General features: G+C 51.6%; 1 protein-coding gene across 1 annotated transcript in view; it reads right to left on the minus strand.

Annotated features, from left to right (window-relative positions):
- Positions 1-24,904, minus strand: part of LOC100338723 (b(0,+)-type amino acid transporter 1) — a 37,094-nt gene that overhangs the window by 3,726 nt on the left and 8,464 nt on the right. Inside the window, exons 2-5 of the mRNA XM_002710055.5 lie at positions 5,606-6,889; positions 2,055-2,188; positions 1,746-1,875; positions 1-89 (exon numbers count right to left, since the gene is read on the minus strand). The exon at positions 1-89 is cut by the window's left edge and continues 36 nt beyond it. Coding sequence (XP_002710101.1) covers positions 1-89; positions 1,746-1,875; positions 2,055-2,188; positions 5,606-6,364 — 1,112 coding nt within the window. The 5' untranslated portion in view covers positions 6,365-6,889. The remainder of the gene's footprint in view (positions 90-1,745; positions 1,876-2,054; positions 2,189-5,605; positions 6,890-24,904) is intronic.

Genomic DNA, 24,904 nt, shown 5'->3' on the forward strand with positions numbered 1-24,904 from the left:
ATGATAAGCACCAAAGCCACGGCCGTGGTGAACATCAGGGCTGGAGACGGTGTGAGGCGGTGCACGTGAACCATGGAGAGAACTCGGGGCTGGGAAGCAGAGCCAGGTGTCACACAGGCCCCAGGCAAGCCACAGCAAGTATCTCTTCCTCTCTCAAACACATTCTGATACGTGTGTGCTCAGCCTAACAGTCACCGGTCACCACCACTTCCACGTGTAGGTCACTGAGGTTCCCTTGGGGTTACCAGGCCCAGGGAGGAGAGCACAGGGTAGGTATGGATGGACCATGGAGAGTTGTTATGGTAGACTGTATCACAGTTCCTCAAGTCTCCCCCTCCCCACCTCTGCAGAGAGTGTAGAGGCCCCCATCCAATAATGGGCCCGGCCATGCCAATGTTTTGGCTGATAAATTATGAGCTGGAGGGGCTGGCACTGTGGCATAGTAGGCTAAGTCTCTGTCTGTGATGCCAGCATCCCATATGGGCACCAGTTCGTGTCCCGGCTGCTCTTCTTACAATCCAGCTCTCTGCTATGGCCTGGGAAAGCAGCAGAAGATGGCCCAAGAGCCAGGGCCCCTGGACCTGCATGGGAGACCTGGAAGAAGTTCCTGGCTCCTAGCTTCAGATCAGCCCAGCTCTGGCTGTTGCAGCCATTTGAGGAGTGAACCAGTGGATGGAAGACCCGGCTCACTCACTCTCTTTCTCTAACTCTACCTCTCAAATAAATAAATAAAATCTTTTTAAAAATTATAAGCAGGAGGCCGGCGCCGCGGCTCACTAGGCTAATCCTCTGCCTGCGGCATCGGCACACCGGGTTCTAGTCCCGGTCAGGGCACCGGATTCTGTCCCAGTTGCCCCTCTTCCAGGCCAGCTCTCTGCTGTGGCCCGGGAGTACAGTGGAGGGTGGCCCAAGTCCTTGGGCCCTCCGCCCGCATGGGAGACCAGGAGAAGCACCTGGCTCCTGGCTTCGGATCAGCACGATGCACCGGCCACAGAGCGCCAGCCGTGGCGGCCATTGGAGGGTGAACCAACGGCAAAGGAAGACCTTTCTCTCTGTCTCTTTCTCTCTCTCACTGTTCACTCTGCCTGTCAAAAAAAATAAAATTATAAGCAGGAGTGACATGGCAGAGGCTCTGAATACGCTTGCAAGGTTTGGTTTGTGTTCTTGAACCCCTGCCTCTTGCTGCAGGCAAAACCATGTCCTGGAGCCACCACCCCTTTGGCCTGAGTCCCTGAGATTGGAACAGCCTCACGCTGGTGCAAGAAGACCTGGACAAGCCCCAGCCTGAACCAGGGCCACAGAGGACCCAGTAAGCAAGAGTCAAATGTTAGTGCTGCAAGCCACTGAGATGTGGGATTGTCTATTACTCAGCATTGTTACTACAGTAAAAACTGGCACGGGGAAGGAGAGTCCCTAGGGAGGAAAGCCAGAGGGCACACGATGTTACTGCTCCTACCTGTCCTGCCCTGGCCCTTGCACCCTTGCTGTGCGTGAATATCCTTATCATCCACACCCTCCACACAGGGTGGCCAAGTGCCATGACCTCCCAGGAACCTGAGAGTGAAGGAATTGCAGTTACAGCTGAGAGGTGTGGAATGCTTGAGCCCCACTCTCAGAAGCAAAGAGGGCTAAGTCTTGTTGGAGACAAGGCTAAGCCGTGAGCAGGAGAAAGCTGAGCTGGCAGCCTTCGGGGTGCCCCTCCCACAGTACCCACCCCTCGCTCTGCCCCAGACTCCATCTCTTACCAGGTGGCCCTCTCTCGCAGCCACGTAGCACACACGGCTTCCGCTGAAGAACGCCCCATTGACAGACCCGAATGTGGAGATGGCTACAGCCAAGGGCACCAGCCAGGCCCAGGACCCCAGAATCTGGTTCCTAGGACAACAAAGCGGTCAGGGAAGGAAGTTCAGTAGCAGCTTGGGAGAACCAAGGCCCCAGTTGATTGGGGAGCAAGCAGTGCATCTGAGGGAAGCTTAAATATACAAGTCCCACTCTCCTTCCCCAACCTGCGGTGTCTGCCTGGTGTCCGTGAACAGCTCAAGTGAATTACTCACCCCCAGCTCGCAGCCATAGCATCAGACGAAAGGATCTCCCTGGGTGACAGCACCAGCAGGTAGCTGATGTTGGCCAGGATGTACAGGCCGGTGACCATGGGGATGGCGATGATCAATGCCCACACCAGGTTCTTCTGCAGGGTAGCAAGAACACGGCATGGGAGAAGCCCATGAGGTCTTCCCAGGCCCCCAGAATAAGCACAGCAGCACCACACAGAGCTCAGCATGGCTGTGTCCATTGTGCCGGGCCCTGAGATAAGTGCTGTATGCCTCTCCTCCCTGGGTTCATGGTCCCCAAGGCATGGGGTGTCACACTGTGCACCCAAACATAGCATTGCTGTCACCTATGTTGCAAAAGTAACATCAGAGAGGCAAGGGTTGCAGTGCAGTGGGTGGGGATGCTTGCATTTTATATCAGAGTGCCTGGGATTGAGTCCCACTTCTGCTTCCAGTCCAGCTCCCTACTAATGGGCCCGGGAGACAGCAGCTGATGGCTCAAGTACTTGGGTTCCTGCCACCTACATGGGAAACCTGCATACAGTCCCTGCCTTTTGGCTTTAGTGTTATCCAGCCCTGGCAGCTGCAGGCATTTAGGGAGTGAACCAGCAGATGGAAGATATTTCTTTCTCTCTCTCTCTCTTTTAAATAAATAATTTTTAAAATTTTTAAAGGAAATTTAACATCCAGGGTTGGTGTTCGGGGCATGATTAAGATGCCACTTAGGAAACTCACATCCTATACCAGAGTGCCTGGTTCCAGTCTGGCTTCCTCCACTTCCAAACTTGCTTCCTGCTAATGCGCACTCTGGGAGTCAACAGGCAATAGCTCAGGTAGTTGGGTCCCTGCCACCAACATGGGAGACGCAAGCTGGGTTCTGGGTTCCTGGTTTCAACCCGGCCCAGCACTAGCTGTTGCAGGCATCTGGGGAGTAAACACACAAATGGGAAATTTCTGTCTCTGCCGTTCAAATAAGATGAAAATAAATACATAAAAACTTTAGAGGAAGAAAGGAGCATTAAACAAAACAGAGAAGCGGTCTTGTCTGAAAAGGTTTACCACTGCGCACTCCTGAGACGGGGGGTGGGGGTGGGGGGGAGACAGGCCCTTCCCCACGTGGACACAGATGCCCCGATCAGCCTACCCAGTACTCTTCAGAATTTCGTAAAATCAGCCCCCTGCAGATCTTCTTGCCTGGTCTGAGACCTGCCCCCCGGGCAACTGTGGAGGTGCAGGTGGGCAGGGGCACCGAGGACGGGCCAGTACCCTCCTCCCCTGTTCAGGTCTCTGCAGTCAGTCGCAAGGATGGCTACGCTCCCTCCCCTCATGTTTCCTGGCTTTCTTGGCCTCCATGCTCCTTCTCCAGAGCTGTTTTGCCATCAACTGCATGGGCCCTGAGAGCCGAGGCCCCAGCCTCCTCTGCCGGGGCAGATGCCTTGCTTGCCTTCTTGGCTTTCTTGGGTACCCGAGCTAGCAGCCCAGGTGGCAAGCCGGTGAAAGTGAAGCAGGCAGGAAGGCAGCAAGTTCTTGCACAAAATGGGCCCTCTCAAGTCCCTCTCGCTCTAAGATCCGGGGATCTGAGGGTGAAGGAAATTGGCCAGCCACAGCATGACCTAGAGGCTAACTCTCTGTCATCGCAGCACCGGAAAGCTGGCTCTGCCTGGGTCCAGAGGAGGCCCCGCAGAGCAAAGGTGCCACAGGGCTCTCCCTCCTGGGGTCCAGCATGGATGCCCTCAGCTGTGCGTCCCAGCCCGCCCAGTCCCACCTGCTGCCTGATGTTGGAAACAAAGCTGTGTTGGAACACAGACACATTCACGTGTTCACCTGTGGCTTCTTTCAGGCTGTAACAGTGGAGCTGACTGACTTTCAAATAAATACATAAATGTTAGGAGGGCCGGCACTATGGCGTAGCGGGTAAGGCCACCGCCTCAAGTGCCACCTGCTCCACTTCGATCCAGCTCTCTGCTGTGGCCTGGGAAAGCAGTAGAGGATGGCCCAAGTCCTTGTGCCCCTGCAGCCACATGGGAGACCTGGAAGAAGCTCCTGGCTCCTGGCTTCGGATTGGCGCAGGTCCGGCTGTTGCAGCCATCTGGAGAGTGAACCAGTAGATGGAAGAACTCTGTCTCTCTACCTCTGTCTCTCTGTAACTTTGCCTTTCAAATGAAGAGAGGAGAAGAGAGGAGAAGAGAGGAGAAGAGAGGAGAAGAGAGGAGAAGAGAGGAGAAGAGAAGAGAAGAGAAGAGAAGAGAAGAGAAGAGAAGAGAAGAGGGGAGGGGAGGGGAGGGGAGGGGAGGGGAGGGGAGGAGAGGAGAGGGTGGGAGTGTGTGCGGGAGGGAGGATAGGGTGGGGAGTGGCACTATGCTCTGAAATCTATGTGTATGAAATCCATGAAATTTGTTCCCCTTAGAAACTGTAATAAATAAAAACCAGTAGAGCTGAGTGGTCACGACAGAGAGACATAGATATTAACTCTCTGTTCCTTTATAGAAAAGGTGTGCTTAAGCAGGGGCTGGTCTCCCTCAGCTTTAGGCTCCTTGCTCTTTTCCTGGCCCACTCTGAGCTCAGGGCCTGAATTCAGAGGAGGCCTCTAGCCTCTGAGCGCTGCAGGGCCAGGGCTTCTGCTCTGTAGGGCCAGCCCAGGGCCACCCCGAGCACACTCCAGCCATTCCCATGAGGCTTACATTGTACAGCAGCTACAGTACTCGGAGCCCACCATCTCCCGAGTGATTACACCTCTGCTATTCCAGGGCCCTGGGAGGTAGGCAGGCAGACTGCCACCCATGTTAGAGGCAAGGAACCAGGGCTCAGGAATTAAATGCAAAAATAAAAGCCAGATCCCAGGACTCCTGGTTCTCTCCACCTCTCACTCTCTTTCTCTCTCCTCTCCCTCTCTCTGCTCTTGGATTTAAGAAAACAAAAATAAAACAAATAATATCCTAGGTAAATGTATTTATAGCAAAGCGTGAGCATCCATAGTAACCAAAGATCCAAATGTCCCCTCTGAGTCCCAAGCTGCCTTTAGACCTGTCCCCAACCAGGACAATGATGAGTCAGCTCCAAGCTCACGGGCAGGACTGGCTCTTTCCCCTGTGCCAAAGTGTGCTGTGTCCCACAGTGGCTCCCAAGCTTTGGCAACTGTGAATTAAGTACCTACTGCAATGCCCCGGGGAAAACAGCCAGGAAATACCAGACTGAGTCATCTAGTCTGGCCTCCTACAAACAGTAAAACCCTAACACCATTCCCCCTTTCTAAACTAAATTTAATGATAATTTAGTGATAATTTCTACCTCACAGGATAGAAAAATGAGACCATGGCTGTGATGCCGTCAAGTTCTCTGTGTGCTTGAGAAGCAACAATTTCTATCATCACATACACCAAGCCAGGTAGACTGTGCGCTGGCACCCCAGCCCCATGAATGCAGGAAGGCAGGAAGGGAGCCCACGTCTCCAGCTGACTGGCTCATGGTCTGAGTCACCTCGGATTTGGATAATTGAAGATCGGAGCTGCTGATGTCTGGAGATTTCCGCCCCAGAAGCTGCGGCTTCCACTCACGTGTGGATTCTTGAGCTCCTCCGTCACACAGTTGATGTTGCTCCAGCCGTCGAAGGACCACAGGCCCTGGTAGAAGGCCATGCCGATGCGCCCCGCCTGCTGGGTTGTGTTTTGGAAGGCAGACAGAAGGGCTTCCCTGCGGCTGCGGCCCTGGCCCAGAGCCGCGGCCCCGCCCACCACGATGACCAGCAAGGAGAGCACTTTGGCCGCCGTGCACACGTTCATCAGCCTGGTGGCCAGCCTTGAGCTCCAGCAGTTGACCAGCATCAGCAGCAGGATGCAGGCGGCTGCCACGATCTTGAGCACTGCCTGGGGCAGTGAGGCGCAGCCGGGGTAAAAGGGAGCAAGTGAATACTCGGCAAAGCTCAGGGAGATAGCGCTGATGGCGGCTGGCCTGCCTACCAGCACCAGCGTGTAGACGTCCAGGAAAGCCGGCAGGGAGCCAAAGGTGCGCAGGATGTATACATACTCCCCACCAGACTCGGGGATCAGGGCACCCAGCTCGGCATAACACAGAGCACCCAGCATGACCAGGAGGCCACACGCTGCCCAGACCACCAGACTGGCCCCAGGGCTGCCCATGTGGACCAGGACCCCCTGCGGGGACATGAAGATGCCCGAGCCGATCATACAGCCGACGATCAAGGACACAGCGCTCCACAGACCAATCTCCCTTCTCATCGCCAGCCCCGGGGCCCCATGGCCTGGCTGTTGCCCTGCCACCCCCCCATCGCCATCTCCTTCCTTACTTCTCTCCATCTCGGGACTTCAGCAGCTACTGCCCCTGGTTGGCAAGAGGCAGAAACTCTGATACTTGTCTGTCTCGTGGGCTTCCTGCAGGAGTTAATGATTACAGCACAGAGGGAGTCTGAACCAGTGGCCAAAGAGCCTGGGCGTGGCATTAGAAGGAACTGAGCCTTCTCAGACCTTGCCAGCCCCCCTGTCCCACCCACTCAGACCCTGGCACGGGGAGTTGGCAGGAGCTGTTTGGCAACACGGCCCAGGAAAGCTCACGGGAGAGGTTTTCCAAGGAAGCCCTCCTGCCCGATTCCAAAGCAGCAGGTGGAATGCAGGCCAGCACCAGCAGTGTGAACGCTGAGCCGCTCATTGCGCGTGAGGAGCCTAAAGACTCTTTATAGCACTTTTATCAGCCAATCAGTGGGAAAGCAAAGATCCCCACGCAGACAGCCTGTAAGTGAAACTGCAAGAACCTTACCCTAAAGACGAACCAGGATGGTCCAAAAAGAGGACCCAGGTCATCTAGGACAGAGCTTGTTCCCCAAGCTAGGAGAGAGAAAATAGATTAGGAGTGTTCTGGAATGAGCCTGCTCGAGTTCCAATCCTAGCTCTAGTGCCTTATAGTCCTGTGGCCTGGATCAAGATCTCTGAACCTCATCTGACAACTATAAGAAGACCCACTGTGTGGGGAGCAACTCGGACTAGACTAAGTTACTGGAATTAAGACTTATTCTATGCATCTGCTCTCCCACAATATGGCGCTGGGAGAGGAGTAAACAACTTCTACACAGCTGCCTCTCGCCAATTTGATTGACTGAGCTGCAGGAGCTGATCTTGCTCCAGATTGGAGGAGAGCAGCATGCTCGGCATGTGGGTAGCAGAGTTGGGATTGGTGGAAGAGGACTATAAAGGAGGAGAGAGACAACATGCACCAGGAACATCCGGATAACATCTGAGCAGCCCCCGAGAGAGCCGGCCGGCGGTGTGCCGCTCCCCCACGGAAGTGGGGAAAATGGCAGGGGGAGCCACCCTTCCACGGAGGTGGAAGGATCGGCAGCCAACCCAGGAAGAACCAGCAGCAAACCCGGGAAGGGCTGAGCAGATGAAAGAACAGCGCAGGGTCCTGTGTCGTTCCTCCGCGAAGAGGGGGAGCGACACCACTGCAGAGGGTTGCTTGAAGGATTCAATAAGAAAGCTATTCAGAGTCGCTAGAATAGTATGCAACAGGGAGTAAGCTTCCCTTAGATGTTAGCCACTACACTCTGCCTAGGATTTTCATTAGTTCAGTTAGGGAAGAAGGGTTGGAATTAACATCGGGAGGAGACGGACTAGACGTGTTTCATTTAACAATAATGTTCACTTCAGTATATAGTGCATAAATTTTCGTGTAAAACACTGGGCTACAAAACCATTAGCATTACTACAGAAAGGTCGATGGAACTCACTGGCATTTGTGATAAAGGTGCTGTATTAGTGAGTTCTGTTCCTGTAACAAAATCTCTGGGGCTGGACACTTCACAAAGAAAAGATGCCCACGTAGCTCACAGTTTGGGAGGTTCAGCGGGGTGGCACCAGCTTCTGTTTGGTTCTGACGAACACCTTGTGATGGATGATTTCGCAATGGCAAGGTGCGTGGTGAGAGCGAGCTATCACACAGGAGTCAGGAGGCCAGAAAGAGGGGAGGGGCTCTTTTAGAATAGCTCGCTCCTGCAAGAATGAACTGGGGGCCTCATAAGAATCACCTTCGGGCTGTGCCGCGGCTCACTAGGCTAATCCTCTGCCTGCGGTGCTAGCACCCCAGGTTCTAGTCTCGGTTGGGGTGCCGGATTCTGTCCCGGTTGCTCCTCTTCCAGTCCAGCTCTCTGCTGTGGCCCGGGAGGGTAGTGGAGGATGGCCCAAGTGCTTGGGCCCTGTACCCGCATGGGAGACCAGGAGGAAGCACCTGGCTCCTGGCTTCGGATCGGCACAGAGTGCCGGCCACAACATGCCAGCCGTAGCGGCCACTTGGGGGGTGAACCAATGGAAAAAGGAAGACCTTTCTCTCTGTCTCTCTCACTGTCTAAATTTGCCTGTCAAAAAATAAAAAAAAAAAATTAAAAAAAAAAAAGAATCACCTTCATCTCTAAAAAGGGCAAGTCTGCCAAGGACCTCTCACTAAGGTCACACCCCTCAATACCAGCACACTAAGAACAAAATGAACCCTTGGGGGACAAACCACACCCAAAATGCAGCATATGCTGACACCCAAAGTGGGCAGGAAGATATGCAGCTTCCCAAGCAGGTTGACCTATCTCAAGCCAGCCATATGGGCTACTCGGATCCCATGAATGTGTGCAAGCAGTGAAGTTCTTGAAAGAGGCAAGAGACCTCACTGTGATGGTCCCTGGGGTATCTGTCACTCTCTCTCGTTCTTTGTTGCATTGAAGCTTACTGGGCACACACAGGCCCTAAGAAATGAGGAGCCATGTTCTTCAGAAAATCACTAGAGAGGGGGATTTCCCAAGATGTCTGCCTAGTTTGAGGGAAGAGAAGAAGATAGGAAAAAAGCAGATAGAAGAATTAGAAAAGAGGATAAGAAGGGAGGCTCAGGGAGAAGCTCCTGACAGTGCCCCGGTCACACTGCGCCTGCTGTTAGGTGGCGAAGACACTGACATTTCAACCCTCTTCCCCCGGGGGCTGTTGCTGTCGGATGTTTGCACAAGTCAGCTAAATGCAGGGTTTGAAAACAGTCCACAAGGCTGGCACCAACTGCAATTTTGTGGGTCCCCAAGACCACACTTATGTCCCAGAATTTGCTAACAAGACTCGCAGAACTCATTGTAAAGTAAGCTCATTGCACTTGGTTGTAGATTATTACACTTAAAGGATGCTGAGTAAGTCAGCCAGAGGAAGTGCATATGGCCAATTCCAGGGGGATTCCGCACACAGGGCTTCCAGCTGTCGTTGTCCCTGGAGTAAGGGCTGTGTTGCTCTCCCAGCACTGATGCGTGGCAACAGGAAGGGTCTTCAGAAAGCTTATAGAGGGGCCGGCGCTGCGATGTAGTAGCCTGTGCTTCTTCCTGTGACTCTAGCATCCCGTATAGGTGCCAGTTCGAGTCCCAGCTGCTCCTCTTCCAATCCAGCTGTCTGCTTATTGCCTGAGAAAGCAGTAGAAAATGGCCCAAGGACTTGGGCCCCTACAGCCACCTAGAAGACCCAGAAGAAGCTCCTGGCTCCTGGCTTCAGATCAGCTCAGCTCTGGCTGTTGCAGCCATTTGTGGAGTAAACCAGCAGATGGCAGACCTTTCTCTCTGTCTCTTTCTCTCTCTGTCTATAACTCTACCTCTCAAATAAATTTTTTTAAAAAATTAAAGATTGCTTATAGGGGCTGGTGCTGTGGTGCAGTGGGTAAAGTCACTGCCTGCAGTGCCAGCATCCCATATGGGCACCAGTTTGAGTCCCAGCTGTTCCATTTCTGATCCAGTTCCCTGCTAATGTGCCTGGGAAAGCAGCCAAGATGGCCCAAGTGCTTGGGCCCTGAACCACATGGGAGACCTGGAAGAAGCTCCAGGATTCTGGCTTCAGATCAGCCCAGCTCTGGGTGGCCATTGTAGCCATTTGGGGAGTGAACCAGCCGGATTGAAGAAGACCTTTCTCTCTCTCTCTCTCTCTCTCTCTCTCTCTGCCTCTCTGTAACTCTGCCTTTCAAATAAATAAATCTTTTTTTTTAAAGGTCTTCCTTCCGTTGGCTCACCCCCGAAATGGCTGCTAAGGCCGGAACTACGCCGATCTGAAGCCAGGAGCCAGGTGCTTCCTCCTGGTCTCCCACGCGAGTGCAGGCGCCAAGCACTTGGGCCATCCTCCTCTGCCCTCCTGGGCCACAGCAGAGAGCTAGACTGGAGGAGGAGCAGCCAGGACTAGAACCCGGTGCCCATATGAGATGCCGGCGCCTCAGGCAGAGGATTAGCCGAGTGAGCCACGGTGCCAGCCCCAAATAAATAAATATATAAATCTTTTAAAAAAAAATACAGCTTGTAAAAAGGTGAGTATCTGGCGTAGTGGTTAAATTACTACTTGGGCGGCCGGCGCCGTGGCGCACTAGGTTAATCCTCTGCCTGCAGTGCCGGCATCCCATATGGGTGCCAGTTCTAGTCCCGGTTGCTCCTCTTCCAGTCCCGGGCAGTGGATGATGGCCCTTGGGCCCCTGCACCCGCATGGGAGACCAGGAAGAAGCACCTGGCTCCTGGCTTTGGGTTGGCATAGCGCAGGCCATGGCGGCCATTTGGGAAGTGAACCAACAGAAGGAAGACCTTTCTCTCTGTCTCTCTCTCACTGTCTATAACTCTACCTGTCACATAAATTTTTAAAAAATTAAAAATAAATAAATAAAATTAAAATTAAAATAGATAGATAGATAAATAAATAAATAAATTTACCACTTGGAAGCCCACATCCCATATCAGAGGACATGATTCAAGTCCTGGTTCCATGATTCTGTGCTGCTCATGCTTGCTCTGGGAGGCAGCCAATGATGACTCAGGTCCTTAGGTCCCTGCCACCCATGTGGATGACCCGGATGGAGTTCCAGGATCCTGGCTTCAGCCTGGCCCAGGCCTGGTTGCTGTAGGCATTTGGGGAGTGAACCAGTGAACAATACCTCTCTCGCTCTTTCTCTTTCTCTCTCTCTCTCCCCCCTTTCCCTCTCTTTCCTCTCTTTTCCCCTCCTTCTCCCCCCATCTTTCTAATGCTATTTATTTCCAACAATATGGAAAATATATAATTTTTAAAGATTTTTATTTATTTATTTGAAAGGTAGAGTTACAGAGAGAGAAGGAGATACAGAGACAGAGTGAGAGAGAGAGAGAGAGAGAGAGGAAGATCTTCCATCTGCTGGTTCACTCCCCAAAGGGCTGCAATGGCCAGTGCTGGGCTGATCCGAAGCTGGGAGCCAGCTACTTATTCCAGGTCTCCCACTTGGATGCAGGATCCTAAGCACTTGGGCCATCCTCTGCTTCTTTCCCAGGCACATTAGCAGGGAGATGAATCCAGGACTCAAACCAGACCCCTGTGGGATGTCGGCACTGCAGGCAGCCGTGGCTTTAACTTGCTGCACCACAGCTCCAGCCCCCAAAATAAATAATTTTTCAAAAGCTTATGGAAATGCATAGAGAGAAAATTGTGCATGGATTTAAAGAATTTTTTTATTTGAAAAGCAAAGAGAGAGAGAAACACACACACATACGCACATACACAGGGAGAGAGAGGTCCCATTTGCTGGTACATCCCACCCCCCCAACTACCATGTCCAGTGCTGGGACAGCCAGTGCCAAAGCCAGAAAACAGGAACTCAATCCAGGTGTCCCATATGGGCGGCAGGACCCTAAACACTTAAACCATCATTGCTGCCTTGCAGGATCTGCATTGGCAGGAAGCGGTAGTCAGGAGCTAGATCCAGGAATTGAGCCCAGGTACTCTAAAGTGGGACGCAGGCACCTTAGCCACTACGGCAAACACTTGTCTTCAATATTTTTTTGTACCAAGGTAAACTATCTTTTAATTCCATTTTCCATGAACTCTTGGAAGCCCTCTGTACATTCATTCTGCTTCCAACCAGGGACGCTCACCGGAGGCCTCGGTGTCTGCAGTCTTTGTTGAGGTTCCATCGCAGAGACATGATCAGTGCTCATGTGTCTGGCTCCTCAAGAGATCAAGCGGATATTGTAGGGCCCAGAGTCTCCACCTAAAATCACAGGGCTAATATCTGGCCGGTCCGAGGCCCCAGGCAAATGGAGACACGCCTGACAGGCATGACACTTCCAGGGCTCAGAGATTACCTCTCGGAAGCTGAGGCCAGGGTGGCAGACTGCTCTTTGAGCGAGGTTAAAGTCTTCACTACATAGATGCAGAGGTATCTGACCTGAAGACCATGAGGAAAAAATTTTTTTTCACTTGAGAGACAGAGGCAGAGATAGACACAGGGAGAGAGCCCATCTGCTGGTTCACTCCCCAAATACCTTCAATGGCTAGAACTGTGCCAGGCAGAAGCCAGGAGCCCAGAACTCAACCCAGGTCTCCCAGAAGGATGGCAGGGAACCCAAATACTTGAGCCATAACCTGCTATCTCCCAGGGTAAGCATTAGTAGGAGGTTGGAATCGAGAGGGGAGCTAGGACTCAAACCCATGCACTTCCATATGGGATGCAGGCATCAAGAAGCATCTTAACCACTGGCCAAATACTCACTACCCCATAAAGATAGTTTTTGATGCCTCATACTGTCATGGTGTGTGTTTAAAGGGAGCTAAGATGCCAGGCTAGGGAATTGGCTAGACAGAAGGGGAGGAGTGGAGGAGAGAGGGAAGAAGGGCCCAGTCTCTGGGCTTTTCCTGGTCTGGATGGAACTGCAGACTGTGGGGTTCCATGGGCTTCAGTTGGCAACTCCCACACCCCTCCCTGCATCTGAGCGTGGGCCTCAACTCCAGGGCTGGGCCTGCTTCAGGGGAGGGGATTCCCTGAAGCAAAACCAACCCCAGATGAGACAAATCAACTCCAAAACAAGAAAAGAGAGGCAAATTCAGAGAAACAGAATGTCCACAAAAGCTCTGAGCCTCACTCCCCATCATGGTCTCATGGCTCTCACCGAAATGAGATCTCCAAGGTCCTAGGATCGTGCTTGGCTTAATCACTAGGGGCTGGGCTTGACCACTGGCCCATGCACATGGTCACAAGCACCAGAAGCTCCACGCCTGGCCTGTCCCAACTGCACCCAGGCTGTTCTCTGGTGGTGTTTCTTAGCACCGTCCAGGTCTTATTATTGACTGGGTTGCTACAAAGCCAGCATGGAGCCCAGTGGCTCAGCAAGATCAGACAGGGTGGATTAGTTCTATAGAGGAGGGTGGCTGGAGCCCAGCATTTAACCTAGTGACCAAGATGCAGTTAGGACACCTGCTGCTTGCAGTGGAGTCCCTGGGTCTGAGACCTGGCTCCGACTCCTGATTCCCTCTTCCTGCTAATGCAGACCCCGGGATGCAGCAGTGATGGCTCAAGTAGCTGGGTCCTTGCCACTCACCTGAGAGACCTGGATTGAGTTCCTGGCTCCCAGCTTTGGCCTGTCCTTGATCTGGCCACTGCAGGCACTTGGGGAGTGAACCAGAGGATGGGAGGTCTCATCTGTCTGTTCTTCTCTCTCTCTCACATAAATAAATAAGAATCCAGCATTTAGAGTCTACTGGGCACTGTCAGAGCCAGCAACTTACTACTGAGCCCCGGGCTCCTGGCGCTGTTCTTACACCCTCCCAAAGGAGCTGAAGCTGCCCCTAGCAGGTCACAGCTGTGAAGCTGCTCCATGGCTATATGGGGGGAGGGGACTTTGGGGGGGGGTTGCCACTGGGGCTGCCTCCAGGTGAGCACTCTGGTCCCCAACCTGCTCCCTCTTTAGCATATCCTCTCCCTGACCAGGTCATTCCACTTCTGTTCTCCTCCCTTGGCTGACTGTGGCTTCTGGAATGCAGGCCTGCATCCCTCTCACCTCAGCCACAGGAGTCTTTCAGGAATCCCTAGTATGCAGCCCAGGGTGAGGGTCTAAAGTGAGATGGAAGAAGCAGCTTGGGGACTGACACTTTCATCATCTGGGACAACAGTGTTGTCAAGAGCTCCTTTTATTTTTAAAGATTTGCTTATTTATTTGAAAGTTAGCATTACACAGAGAAGGAGAGGCAGAGAGAGAGAGAGTTCTTCCATCTGCTGGTTCACTCCCCAGATGGCCACAATGGCTGGAGCTGAGCTGATCTGAAGCCAGGAGCCAGGAGCTTCCTCCATGTCTCCCACACTGTTACAGAGGCCCAAGGACTTGGGCCATCTTCTACTGCTATCCTAGGCCATAGCAGAGAGCTGGATGGGAAGTGGAGCAGCCGGGACTAGAACCGGCACCCTTATGGGATGCCGGCACTGCAGGTGGCGGCTTTACCCTCTACGCCACAGCGCCAGCCCCAAGAGCTCCTTTCAAGAACACCCAAAGGATCAGGCATTTGGGGCAATGTTTAAGACTTGCTTGGGGCCGACGCTGCGGCTCACTAGGCTAATCCTCCGCCTTGCGGCGCCGGCACACCAGGTTCTAGTCCCAGTCGGGGCAACGGATTCTGTCCTGGTTGCCCCTCTTCCAGGCCAGCTATCTGCTATGGCCCAGGAGTGCAGTGGAGGATGGCCCAAGTGCTTGGGCCCTGCACCCGCATGGGAAACCAGGAGAAGCACCTGGCTCCTGCCTTCGGATCAGCGCGGTGCGCCAGCCGCAGTATGCCGGCCGTGGCAGTCATTGGAGGGTGAACCAACAGCAAAAAGGAAGACCTTTCTCTCTGTCTCTCTCTCTCACTGTTGTCCACTCTGCCTGTCAAAAAAAAAAAAAAAAAAAAAAAAAAAAAAAAAAAAAAAAAAAAAAACAACTTGCTTGGGAGGTCCACAACTCATCTTGAAGTGCCTGGTTTAAGTTCTACTTCTGCTTCTGATTCCATCTTCCTGCTAAACACACCCTGGGAGTGATGGATCAAATACTTGAGTCCTTGATAACCTGTGGGAACTCATATGGAGTTCCTGGTTCCTGGCTTCTGCCTGGCCCAGCCCTGGCTGTTGCAGTCATTTGGGGAGTGAACCAGTGGATGGAAGATTTCTTCTCTCTCGTTCTCTCTCCCTCTCCTCTTTGTGTCTCTCTTATTTTCCAATAAAATAAAAATAAACACGCATTTTCTAAAAAGAAATTCAGAATGCCCTGGGACACAGATGGTGGGAACCAGATCCAGTCCCTATTTCTTAAGGCCCCTGAGAGCAGGGGAATGTGAGTGTTAATTTGGAAGACCCTGATGGGTCCTGGGCCGTATCCAGGCCTCCATGAGCCCCTTGTGCCCAAGGCAGAAGCAGCTGCCACTGTGTCTCAAGGCTTCAGCAAAACCAGGCAAAGCGGCAGCATCCTCTGCCCTCTCACTGTGCACAGCATTGGCCACCACCTGACAGCCCCATAAAGGCGGGATCGAGTCTTGGGGGAGGGACTGCCCAGGGGCTGGGAGCTGATCTCTCACTAAAGAACAACGCGCAAGCGGGGACCTGGACTGCGCCCTCTAGTGGGCCTGGAAGGACAGAGACCGGAGAACAATTGGGCAGAGGAGGAAGGGAGGGAGCCCACGGGTGAGCTCCGAGCAAAGGAGGGTAGAGAGAGAAGGACTGGGAAGACACAGAGGTTGAACGCAGCCCGTGTCTCCCCCTGACGTGTACATCAGTCCCTTTCAGGCTGAGTGGGACTGAGACTCTCCCTCATCTCCAAGAGCTCTGGCCACAGTCGGAACTCCTGCACCCGCTGGTTTTCGCTCGTCCTGTGCAGGTGCCTCCTCTGAGGGTCAGCTCAGGTTTCATTTTCCTTAGACTCTCACTGCCCTGTCGAGTCCCCGACTTCCACTCCCCTCTTTCTGTTTTTGCTAAATCTATTACAAACCATTCGTATCTGCCAGTTTAATCAGGGAACAGCACAACAGCAATTCTACTAACAGGGAAAAGCTGACGTAAGGATTGCCAGGGCGGGCATTCGGCCTAGGGGCTAAGATTCCTAGTCCCATTTCAGAGGACCTGGGTCCAATACCCGGCTCCTTGCTGGCTTCAGCTCCTGCAGAGCCTGGGAGGCAGCGGCGATGGCTCAAGTCTTTGGGGACACCTGTCACCCTGGGGATACCTGGATTGCACCCCTGGCTCCTGGCTTCAGCCTGATCCAGTCCCCGTCATTATGGGCATTCGAGGAATGAACCAGTGGTTGGGACTGCCTTCTCTCTATCTTACCCTTCCTCCCTCTCTATTTCCTACCAAAAAACAAATAACATAAAACAAAATAAGGAATACATGTGAATGATTTTAAAAAGGACTGCCAACTAGGAAAAAGAAAGGGCAAAAGACAAGTGGGGTAAATAATATCAGTGCAAAAAATGCAGACATCATTTTCAGCCAGACGTAGGCCTCTGATACTCAAATGGGAGACCTGGATGAAGCTCCTGGCTCCTGGCTCTTGGCTTCAGCTTGGCCCAGCCCTGGCCACTGCAGTCAGGGTGTGTGAACCAGTGGGTAGATGGAAGATCTCTCTTTTCTGTCTTTCCCTCTCTCTCTGTGTTACACAGAGAGAGAAGGAGAGGCAGAGAGAGAGAGAGAGAGAGGTCTTCCATCCGCTGGTTCACTTCCCAATTGGTCGCAACGGCCGGAGCAGCACCAATCCGAAGCCAGGAGCCAGGAGCTTCTTCCAGGTCTCCCACGAGGGTGCAGGGGCTCAAAGACTTGGGCCATCTTCTACTGCTTTCCCCGGCCATAGCAGAGAGCTGGATTGGAAGTGGAGCAGCTGGGACTCGAACCGGCACCCATACGGGATGCCGGCAATGTAAGCAGTAGCTTTACCCGCTACGCCACAGTACCGGCCCCCAGAATTTTTTTAAAGATAACTTAATCTTGCACATTTACAGAACTCACAAAAGAAGTACAAGGGGAAGAGAATCATCACCTGCTTGATATATAGAAAACACAGACAGTGGAGATCCAGTAAGCACATAAGTGCAGTTTGCAAAGAGCAAAACGCTGGAACTAGACAAACAGTGCGAGGAAATGTTGCTGAAGTAAAAGGCCACCAGGCACACTGTGAAAACCCAACAGCCAAGTCCAAAGCAGAGACACCTGCCTCAGACTCCCAGAAGTTCCATAGGGGCACCTAACCATTTAGTACATCACCTACTCCAGTTCAGGTATGATGCCAAGGGGCAGCAGGATGGGCAGGCCATTCAGCTGGACTCAAGATTTCCTCCTCTGTATAACAGGAATAATGGTCCTACTTGTCCAGCAACGTCGCGTGGGAGACTGGATATGAGAGTCCAGTAACGCGCACATTCAGCCCCAGCCCTCTGCCCCCGGCTGCTCCTCCTCCTGCGCTGCCATCACAGCTCATGCTCCTGCAGCAAGGGCCCTCGAGTCTGCTTCCAAGGACGGTTGCCCTTGTGAAAACGCCAGTGTCTACACAAAATGCTGCCTCCCGTGTTCCCAAAGCTGCTGACCGAAGGCGCTTGGCTCCAGACAGAAATTTCTCTGATTTTGTGAAATATTTTACCACCTCAGCACCAGAATTGAGGTTTTGATCACCTCCACTTCCCTCTTTCTTTTCTTTTTCTTTTTTTAAATTAAGATCTCTCTGTGTGTCTATATCTCTCTCCTCTGTAACTCTGACTTTCAAATAAATAAATATTTATTTAAAAAGGGTGAGGTGGGCAGTGTTGTGCTGTAGTGGGTAAAGCCACTGCCAGTGATGCCAGCAGCCCATATGGATAGATGTCAGTTTGAGTCCTGGCTGCTCTACTTCCAAACCAATTTCCTGTTAATGGCCTGGGAAAAGCAGCAGAAGAGGGCCCAAGTGCTTGGGCCCCTGCCACCGCACGTGGGATACCTGGATGAAGCTCCTGACTCCTGGCTTCAGCCTGGCCTATCCCTGGCCATTGCAGCCATCTGGGGAGTGAAACAACCAATGGAAGATCTCTGTCTCTCCTTCTCTGTAACTTTCAATTTTTTTAAAATTTACTTTTGAAAGGCAAAGAGAGAGTGACAGACAAAAAGACAGAGACCATCCATCCACTGTTCACTCCCCTAAATGCCAGGGGCTAAGGCAGGTGGAAATCACTAGCCTGGAACTCAATCCAGCTCTTCCACATGGTGGCAGGATCCCACATACCCGGGCCATCACCGCTGCTTCACGGGGAACCCACTAGCGGGAAGCTGAAATCAGAAGTAGACCTGGGACTGAAACCCAGGCCTCCCCTGTGGATGCAAGCACCCTGAGCAACATCCTACCTGCTACACCACATGCCTGCCCTCACGTCCCTCTCTCTGAGCGGCGGGGGGAGTCCCACTCCTCCAGACATTTGAGTAATCTCACCCTTACTCTTCTTGTCCCCTGCCTGGGGAACTGGGGCCCAGTCACATCCCTGGCAGCCAGACTCTGCACATCTCCCATGTGACCTGGGTTCTCGCCAAACTCCGTGTGCACAGATAGCCTGCAAAAGGCAAGGCACTGTTCTCAGAGTGCCGTCTGAGTGCTTTTATCTAGAAAGTGTTTTCCTAAAAACTCCTGGAATGTGTCTCTTCCGAGTCCAAGAATCGCAGTGCTGGAAGCACCCCTGGCCAGAAGCAATGCTGTCACTCCTCTCCACCTGTGAGGACAAGCCTATCCCCACTGGACTGGGCATGACCAGAACTTGGGATGGCCTGAATGGGCCAGGCAGGGAGTGGCCAAATTCTGGGAATGAGATCATGACAGCCTTTGGGTGTTCTTAGCCTCACCCAGCTGTTTCAGTACACACACAAGTGTTTACAGGTGACTGCTGCCTCTACCCTTCCCCCAGGTGCCAGGGAGAACACAGCCATCACACAAGCCCACCCACTCCCAGAGTCCTACAGGAAGTCAGAGCCCGCCCTGTGGCCCATCCTAAGACCTCAGGGTTGCCATGCCCCTCTGAAGGTTCTGTAGATAACCCATTGCCTCCAGGCCTTGGCACCCAGGGCCACCTGTGACATTACAGGAGCTGGCCTGGGGGTCAGTGCCTGGGCTCCAGTTTCAGGGGCTGAGACCCATTACAGATTCTCACCATGACCAGCTTATAATCTGACCATCGTCTGTCTCTGCCAGAGACCCCTCAACCACAGCCCAGGCCAGCAATCCCAAATTAACAGACCCTCCCCAGAAAAAAAAAAAAAAAAAAAAAAAAACACAACAACACTATCTTGCTCCAGTTTCTTCACCCCCTGCCAGCAAGCACAGTCCTCATGCCTGGGCTCCAGCAAGCCGCCAGCCAGTGCCAGGGGCAGGCTCCACAATGCCAGGAGCAGGGCGTCAGCAGGTGGAGCGCTGCAGCCAGGGCACAGGGCAGCAAGTGGTGGGGACTGCCGTCCATCTGTCGGTTTCTCAGGGAATTACAGCAAGTAGGAGGAGCTGGAATCCTGTCCTCACTCCTGTCAAACTGGTTCAGATGACTTCATTTCACAGCACCTGCACCCCTCACAACAGCACCCCAAAACACCTCCCCGCTTGTCCCTCCCCCAGCTCAGTCCGTCTCCCCCCGCTGCTGTGGACCGTGGTGACGACAGAAGCAGGGACAAATGGCAGCGAATGGGGGCGGAGGCCTCCCCTGTGGGCTCACCCAGGAGTCTGCAGATGAGCCTAGGGAAGCTGCTTCCCCAGAGACGTGTAGGCAAGATGGGTAGATGGCTTCCCAAGGTGGCTTCACTCCCTCATCCCACACTTCACTCACCGCCAGCCCTGGGCACTGCAGGGTAGAGCACCCAGCCCCTGCTCTCATGGAGCTTACATTCTCGTGCAACAAGCACATAGTGTTTCAGAGGGCGAGAAGTGCTAAGAAGAGAAACCAGGGGGCTGGGCGTTGGGGCACAGCTGCAGTTGCCCACATCCCATCAGGGAGTACCCGGTCTGCTCCTGGCTGCTCCGCTTCTGATGCAGCTCCCTGTTAATGCACCTGGGAAATCAGAAGAGACCTCAAGTACTTGGGCTCCTGCCTCCCATGTGGGAGAGGAGGATGGAGTTCCAGGCTCCCAGCTTTGACCTGATCCAGTCCTGACTGTAGTGGCCATTTGGGGAGTGAATCGGCAGATGGAAGATCTCTCTCCTATTCTGTTCTCTGTCATTCTGCCGTTCAAATAAACAAAACCCCTTTTAAAAAGGGGAGAAAGGGAGCAGCTGGAAGGATCCGACTGAGTTTGTATCATCGAAGGGCAAGGTTTTGGAGAAGGCTGTCCTGACCTGGTGCATCTGAGCAGAAACCTGGAGGAAGTGAGGTGCAAACTGTGCATGAGTCAGGGCAAAAGCGATCCAGGCAAAGGAATTAGAAACACAAAACTCTGAAGGAAGGAATTCTGTCTGGAGTGTTTGCGAAATCGCAACATGTCAGACGTGAGATCCAAGACCGAGCAGGGAGCCAGATCCCCAATGATGTGGTAAGGATTTTGGATTCCTTCCAAGTGATATGGAAAGCCAGTAAGGATTCTGAGCAGAGAAGTGGCATGATCCACTCTGAGTTACGAGAGGAACACACAGGAAATGGGCCAGACACAAGAAGCCAAACACTGCGTGTTGTCACTCATGTGTGGACGCTAAAGAAGTGATGTAGCCAGTAGAATAGTGGTTACCAGAGGTTGGGGAGAGGGTGAATAAAAAGCAGACAATGATGTCAGTTGGAAGGAATAACTTCTAAGGGTCTATAGCACAAAGGGTGACACTAGTTCAGCAGCAATTTATAATATATTTCAAAAGAGCTAGGAGAAAGGAATTTAAATGTTCTTACACAAAGACATGAAAAATGTTTGAGGCAATGGATATGCTGATTATTCTGACACTATCATTACACATTGTGCACATGTGAGCACACTGTACTTCATAAATATGTACAATTATTATGTGGCAATTAAAAATAAAATAAAGGGCTGGCACCGTGGCATAGACATAAGGCACTGTGGCTAAGGCTCTGCCTGTGGCGCTGGCATCCCATACGGGCACTGGTTCAGGTCCTGGCTGCTCCTCTTCCAATCCAGCTCTCTGCTACAGACTGGGAAAGCAGTAGAAGATGGTCCAAGTGCTTGGGACCCTGTACCCACATGGGAGACCCAGAATAAGCTCCTGATTCCTGGCTTTGGATTGGCCTAGCTCTGGCCATTGTGGCCATTTGGGGAGTGAACCAGCAGATGGAGGGCGTCTATCTCTGTCTCTGCCTCTTTGTGTATAACTCCACCTCTCAAGTAAATAAATAAAATCTTTAAAAATAAATAAAAATAAAAAGAAATGCTAAAGGAAATCCTCCAGAAAAAAAAAGAATTCAAAGAAAAATTGGTATGAATAATAAATCAATTCACTAATAATAAAAAGAACGTACTAGCTGGGTATAAGCTAAACAAGACTTGGGTGAGGATGGGAGAAAGGAGGCAGAAAGCTCTGCAGTAATCCAGCCCAGGGATGAAGGCAGCTTGGGCAGTGGTAGACACGGTGGGAGCAGTAGGAAGTGAATGGAACCTGGATTCTTCAAAGGCAGAGCCAACAAGGCTCTAGTGGGTCACATGAAAGGTGTACAGAAAGATGAAAGTCAGGGATGACTCTGGGGTGACTCAGAACTGAGCTACTAGGAAGGATGATGCTACCGACCATGAAGAAATGTGTTCAACCCTGGGATACTGCACTTCTCTGAGAAGAAAATGAAAATCAAGAACCGAAGAGGGCCGGCGCCGCGGCTCACTAGGCTAATCCTCCGCCTAGCGGCGCCGGCACACCGGGTTCTAGTCCCGGTCGGGGCGCCGGATTCTGTCCCGGTTGTCCCTCTTCCAAGCCAGCCCTCTGCTGTGGCCAGGGAGTGCAGTGGAGGATGGCCCAGGTGCTTGGGCCCTGCACCCCATGGGAGACCAGGAAAAGCACCTGGATCCTGGCTCCTGCCATCGGATCAGCGCGGTGCGCCGGCTGCAGCGGCGGCCATTGGAGGGTGAACCAACGGCAAAGGAAGACCTTTCTCTCTCTGTCTCTCTCTCTCTCACTATCCACTCTGCCTGTCAAAAAAATAAAAATAAAAAAAAAGAACCGAAGAAAGGACTTACTAAGGACCCTGACACAGGGATCGTAATTCATGTGTTTGCTGGTGGTGAGCAAGTGTGACGGGGCGCTGTGAGTCCATGGCACTGGTTGCGTGCCTGTGGGGGCAAGCAGCTAAGCACACTGTACACGAAGAGGGTGAGCTCGTGGGTGCGTGTGCACCAGGATCTGCATCTACCGCACAGTACACCCACAGGAAAACTTGTTGGAAGAGCAGCTGAAAGGCAGACCTTCGCTTTGTTTTGACTGATGTATGCTCTACACTTTGGACATTAAACATTCAATAAATTCATTAAGTCCTATTGTCTTCCATGGCAAAACCTTGAGGTATGTATTTAAGGAGCTCATACCCTGGAATGGGAACAAAAATCCATTTATTTTAAAATCTCAGACACAATAAACAAGAAAAGCTGTACGGAAGGGTTGGGTCTTGGACTCCAGCTTCTCCTCACTTGGCAGCTGGTGAAGATTTTACTAGTATGGCCAAGAGTGTGGTCTTTTCCCCTCAGAGTTCCACCATCCAAGGATTCCTTCAAATCTTTCTTGGTGGGCATCACATTGAGATTGTCCGTGCTCTGGGATGTTCAATTCTCGCTTCAAACCATGTGTTCTTCATGGTCAAGAGTTCTTAATTTTTGTTAATTCTTTTTAACCTTAAAGGATTCTTAATTTTTGTTTACATTTGTCTTTAACAAGAATCTGTTTCTCTCCCTTATGCTCAATAAAATGCTGAAATGTTGGCTCTGCTTTCAAGTCATGAAGATCACATAACAGAGAGGCCGTGTTTTCACTGCCATGCTGCGTTTCTCTCTGGGATCAGCCTTCTCGGTGAGCTTCGGCAAGGGGAGGTATACTTAGACCTCTGCTGAGAAGGGCCATTCTTACAGTGCACATGGGACCGTGAACACTGAGGCTGAGCCTAGGGTACAACCAGGACATTTCCAATATTTTGTCTATATTTTTCCTATAGGAATGCATCTCTAGTTTACTGACAAAATAAGAAATACCTTCAAAATACTCATTTTTGGTAGTCTTAAAAGAAGAATTTTTTTGAGATTTATTTATTTATTTGAAAGGTGGAGTTACAGAAAGGCAGAGGCAGAGAGAGACAGAGAGACAGAGAGAGAGATCTTCCATCTGCTAATTCATCCCCAAATGGCTGCAATGAGCAGAGCGGGGCCAATCCAAAGCCAGGAACCAGGAGCTTCCTCCAGGTCTCCCACATGGGTGCAGGGGCCCAAGGACTTGGGCCATCTTCTACTGCTTTCCCAGGCCATAGCAGAGAGCTGGATCGGAAGTGGAGCAGCCGGGTCTTGAACCAGCACCCACATGGGATGCCAGCACTGCAAGCAGCAGCTTGACCCACTACGCCACAGTGCCGGCCCCCAAAAATACATTTTCTTGATACCATCAACTAATGGTGATTTACTTCTTGGTTTACAAGCATAACTTCCTCTCTGACTCACCGCCTCACAGGCTCAGAATCACACCCGCGGTATGCAGGTCAGGCCCTGGGAATGATGGAAGTGTGGCATGCCTGAGTTAGCACAGGATTTCCTGATTCAGTCTCATACACGCCTGAGCCAGAGACACTGGACAAAGTCACAGATATCCCTGTCTCTAAGATCTTCCTTTCTTATATTTAAACCAAGGATAATTATAACAAGCTGGGAGAACCCATCCTATCCAGGCATGATCATATTTGGAAAACGACGCTGAGTTTCCCTCTAATACTCAGCTGGCCTCTCCTTCAAAATTCAATTGAACATATAAGATTATAACAGCACTGACCTCATGCAAAACATTTAATGAAAGTAAGCAAACAAATAAACCTATAGCCACCACAGTTTATCCAAGCTAGAGCAACTCTTCTTGGAACTCAAAACATACAAAATCCTGATGCTTCTCAAAAAGAAGCAATAGGTAGTCAATGTTCCACTAACAGTGGAGTCTTTATTTTTCACAGGCTTTTGTGTTAAGGAGTGGCATTGAAGCCTGCATGAGCCACGTTATTCCTTAGAATGCCATCAGCATGACATAAGGAAGTTGTGGAAACTACCTCAAGTTAGACATAAAAGCTTTGGAGGAATTTTCTACTTGAAGAGCAAGGTATTATCTAAGACCATCAGACTATAAACACCAAGAAATTTCCTGCTAACTCTGAGAATGAGAAGTAGATATAAACCAACTTCCTCAAATGCATGATCCCTTATGCACTGGGCCCTGTCTGGAAACGGAGGGAGGCTTCCACGGCTATGTGCATAGGTTGGTTCAGAGTCCTCGCTCTGTTTTGGTACTGGGATAGGACACTAAGAGACCAGGCTTCTACGATGGGGCAAGCCAGGAAGCAAAGCAGATAGCAACGTAGCTTGGCATCTGCTGGGGAGCCCTTAGTTGACAGAACCTGCTAAAGCCTGTAGAAGTGGAATAGACTCGTGACTATGTGGCATGGGCCTTTGGTAAAGAATGTTCCAGAGGATCACGACTGAGTAATCAGAATCTAGTCTTCTCACAGAATTGGACTTACTGCCAGCTCAGCTCTTTGTTTCCTCCACCGTGGTTTCTTCAGCGTGCAATGAGGTGGCTTGACCCAGGTCTTACCCGACTCAAACAACAGATCTGAAGGGAAGGTATGTTGGTCCCAGTTGAGTGAGAAAGCTAACAAAGGTGTCACTCCCTCTAGCTCGAAGAAAAAAAGGTCTTCCAGGCCTGCCCACGGCAACTTTGAATGCCAAGAAAAAAGAATAGTGACTAAGCAAACATGTCATAGGCGGTAGGGAGAAAAACATGTCCCACAGAGACCCCTGTTTGAAAGAAAACCACAATCTAAGAACAAAGGCACACTATGCTAAAACTTGTTCATGAACATTTATAACATTATTCATGACAGGTAAAACCTCAAAGGTTCAATTAACTGATGGATGATGAAATGTGGCAT

The sequence above is a fragment of the Oryctolagus cuniculus genome, chromosome 2, assembly GCF_964237555.1.
Source record: "Oryctolagus cuniculus chromosome 2, mOryCun1.1, whole genome shotgun sequence".
Lineage (NCBI taxonomy): Eukaryota > Metazoa > Chordata > Mammalia > Lagomorpha > Leporidae > Oryctolagus > Oryctolagus cuniculus.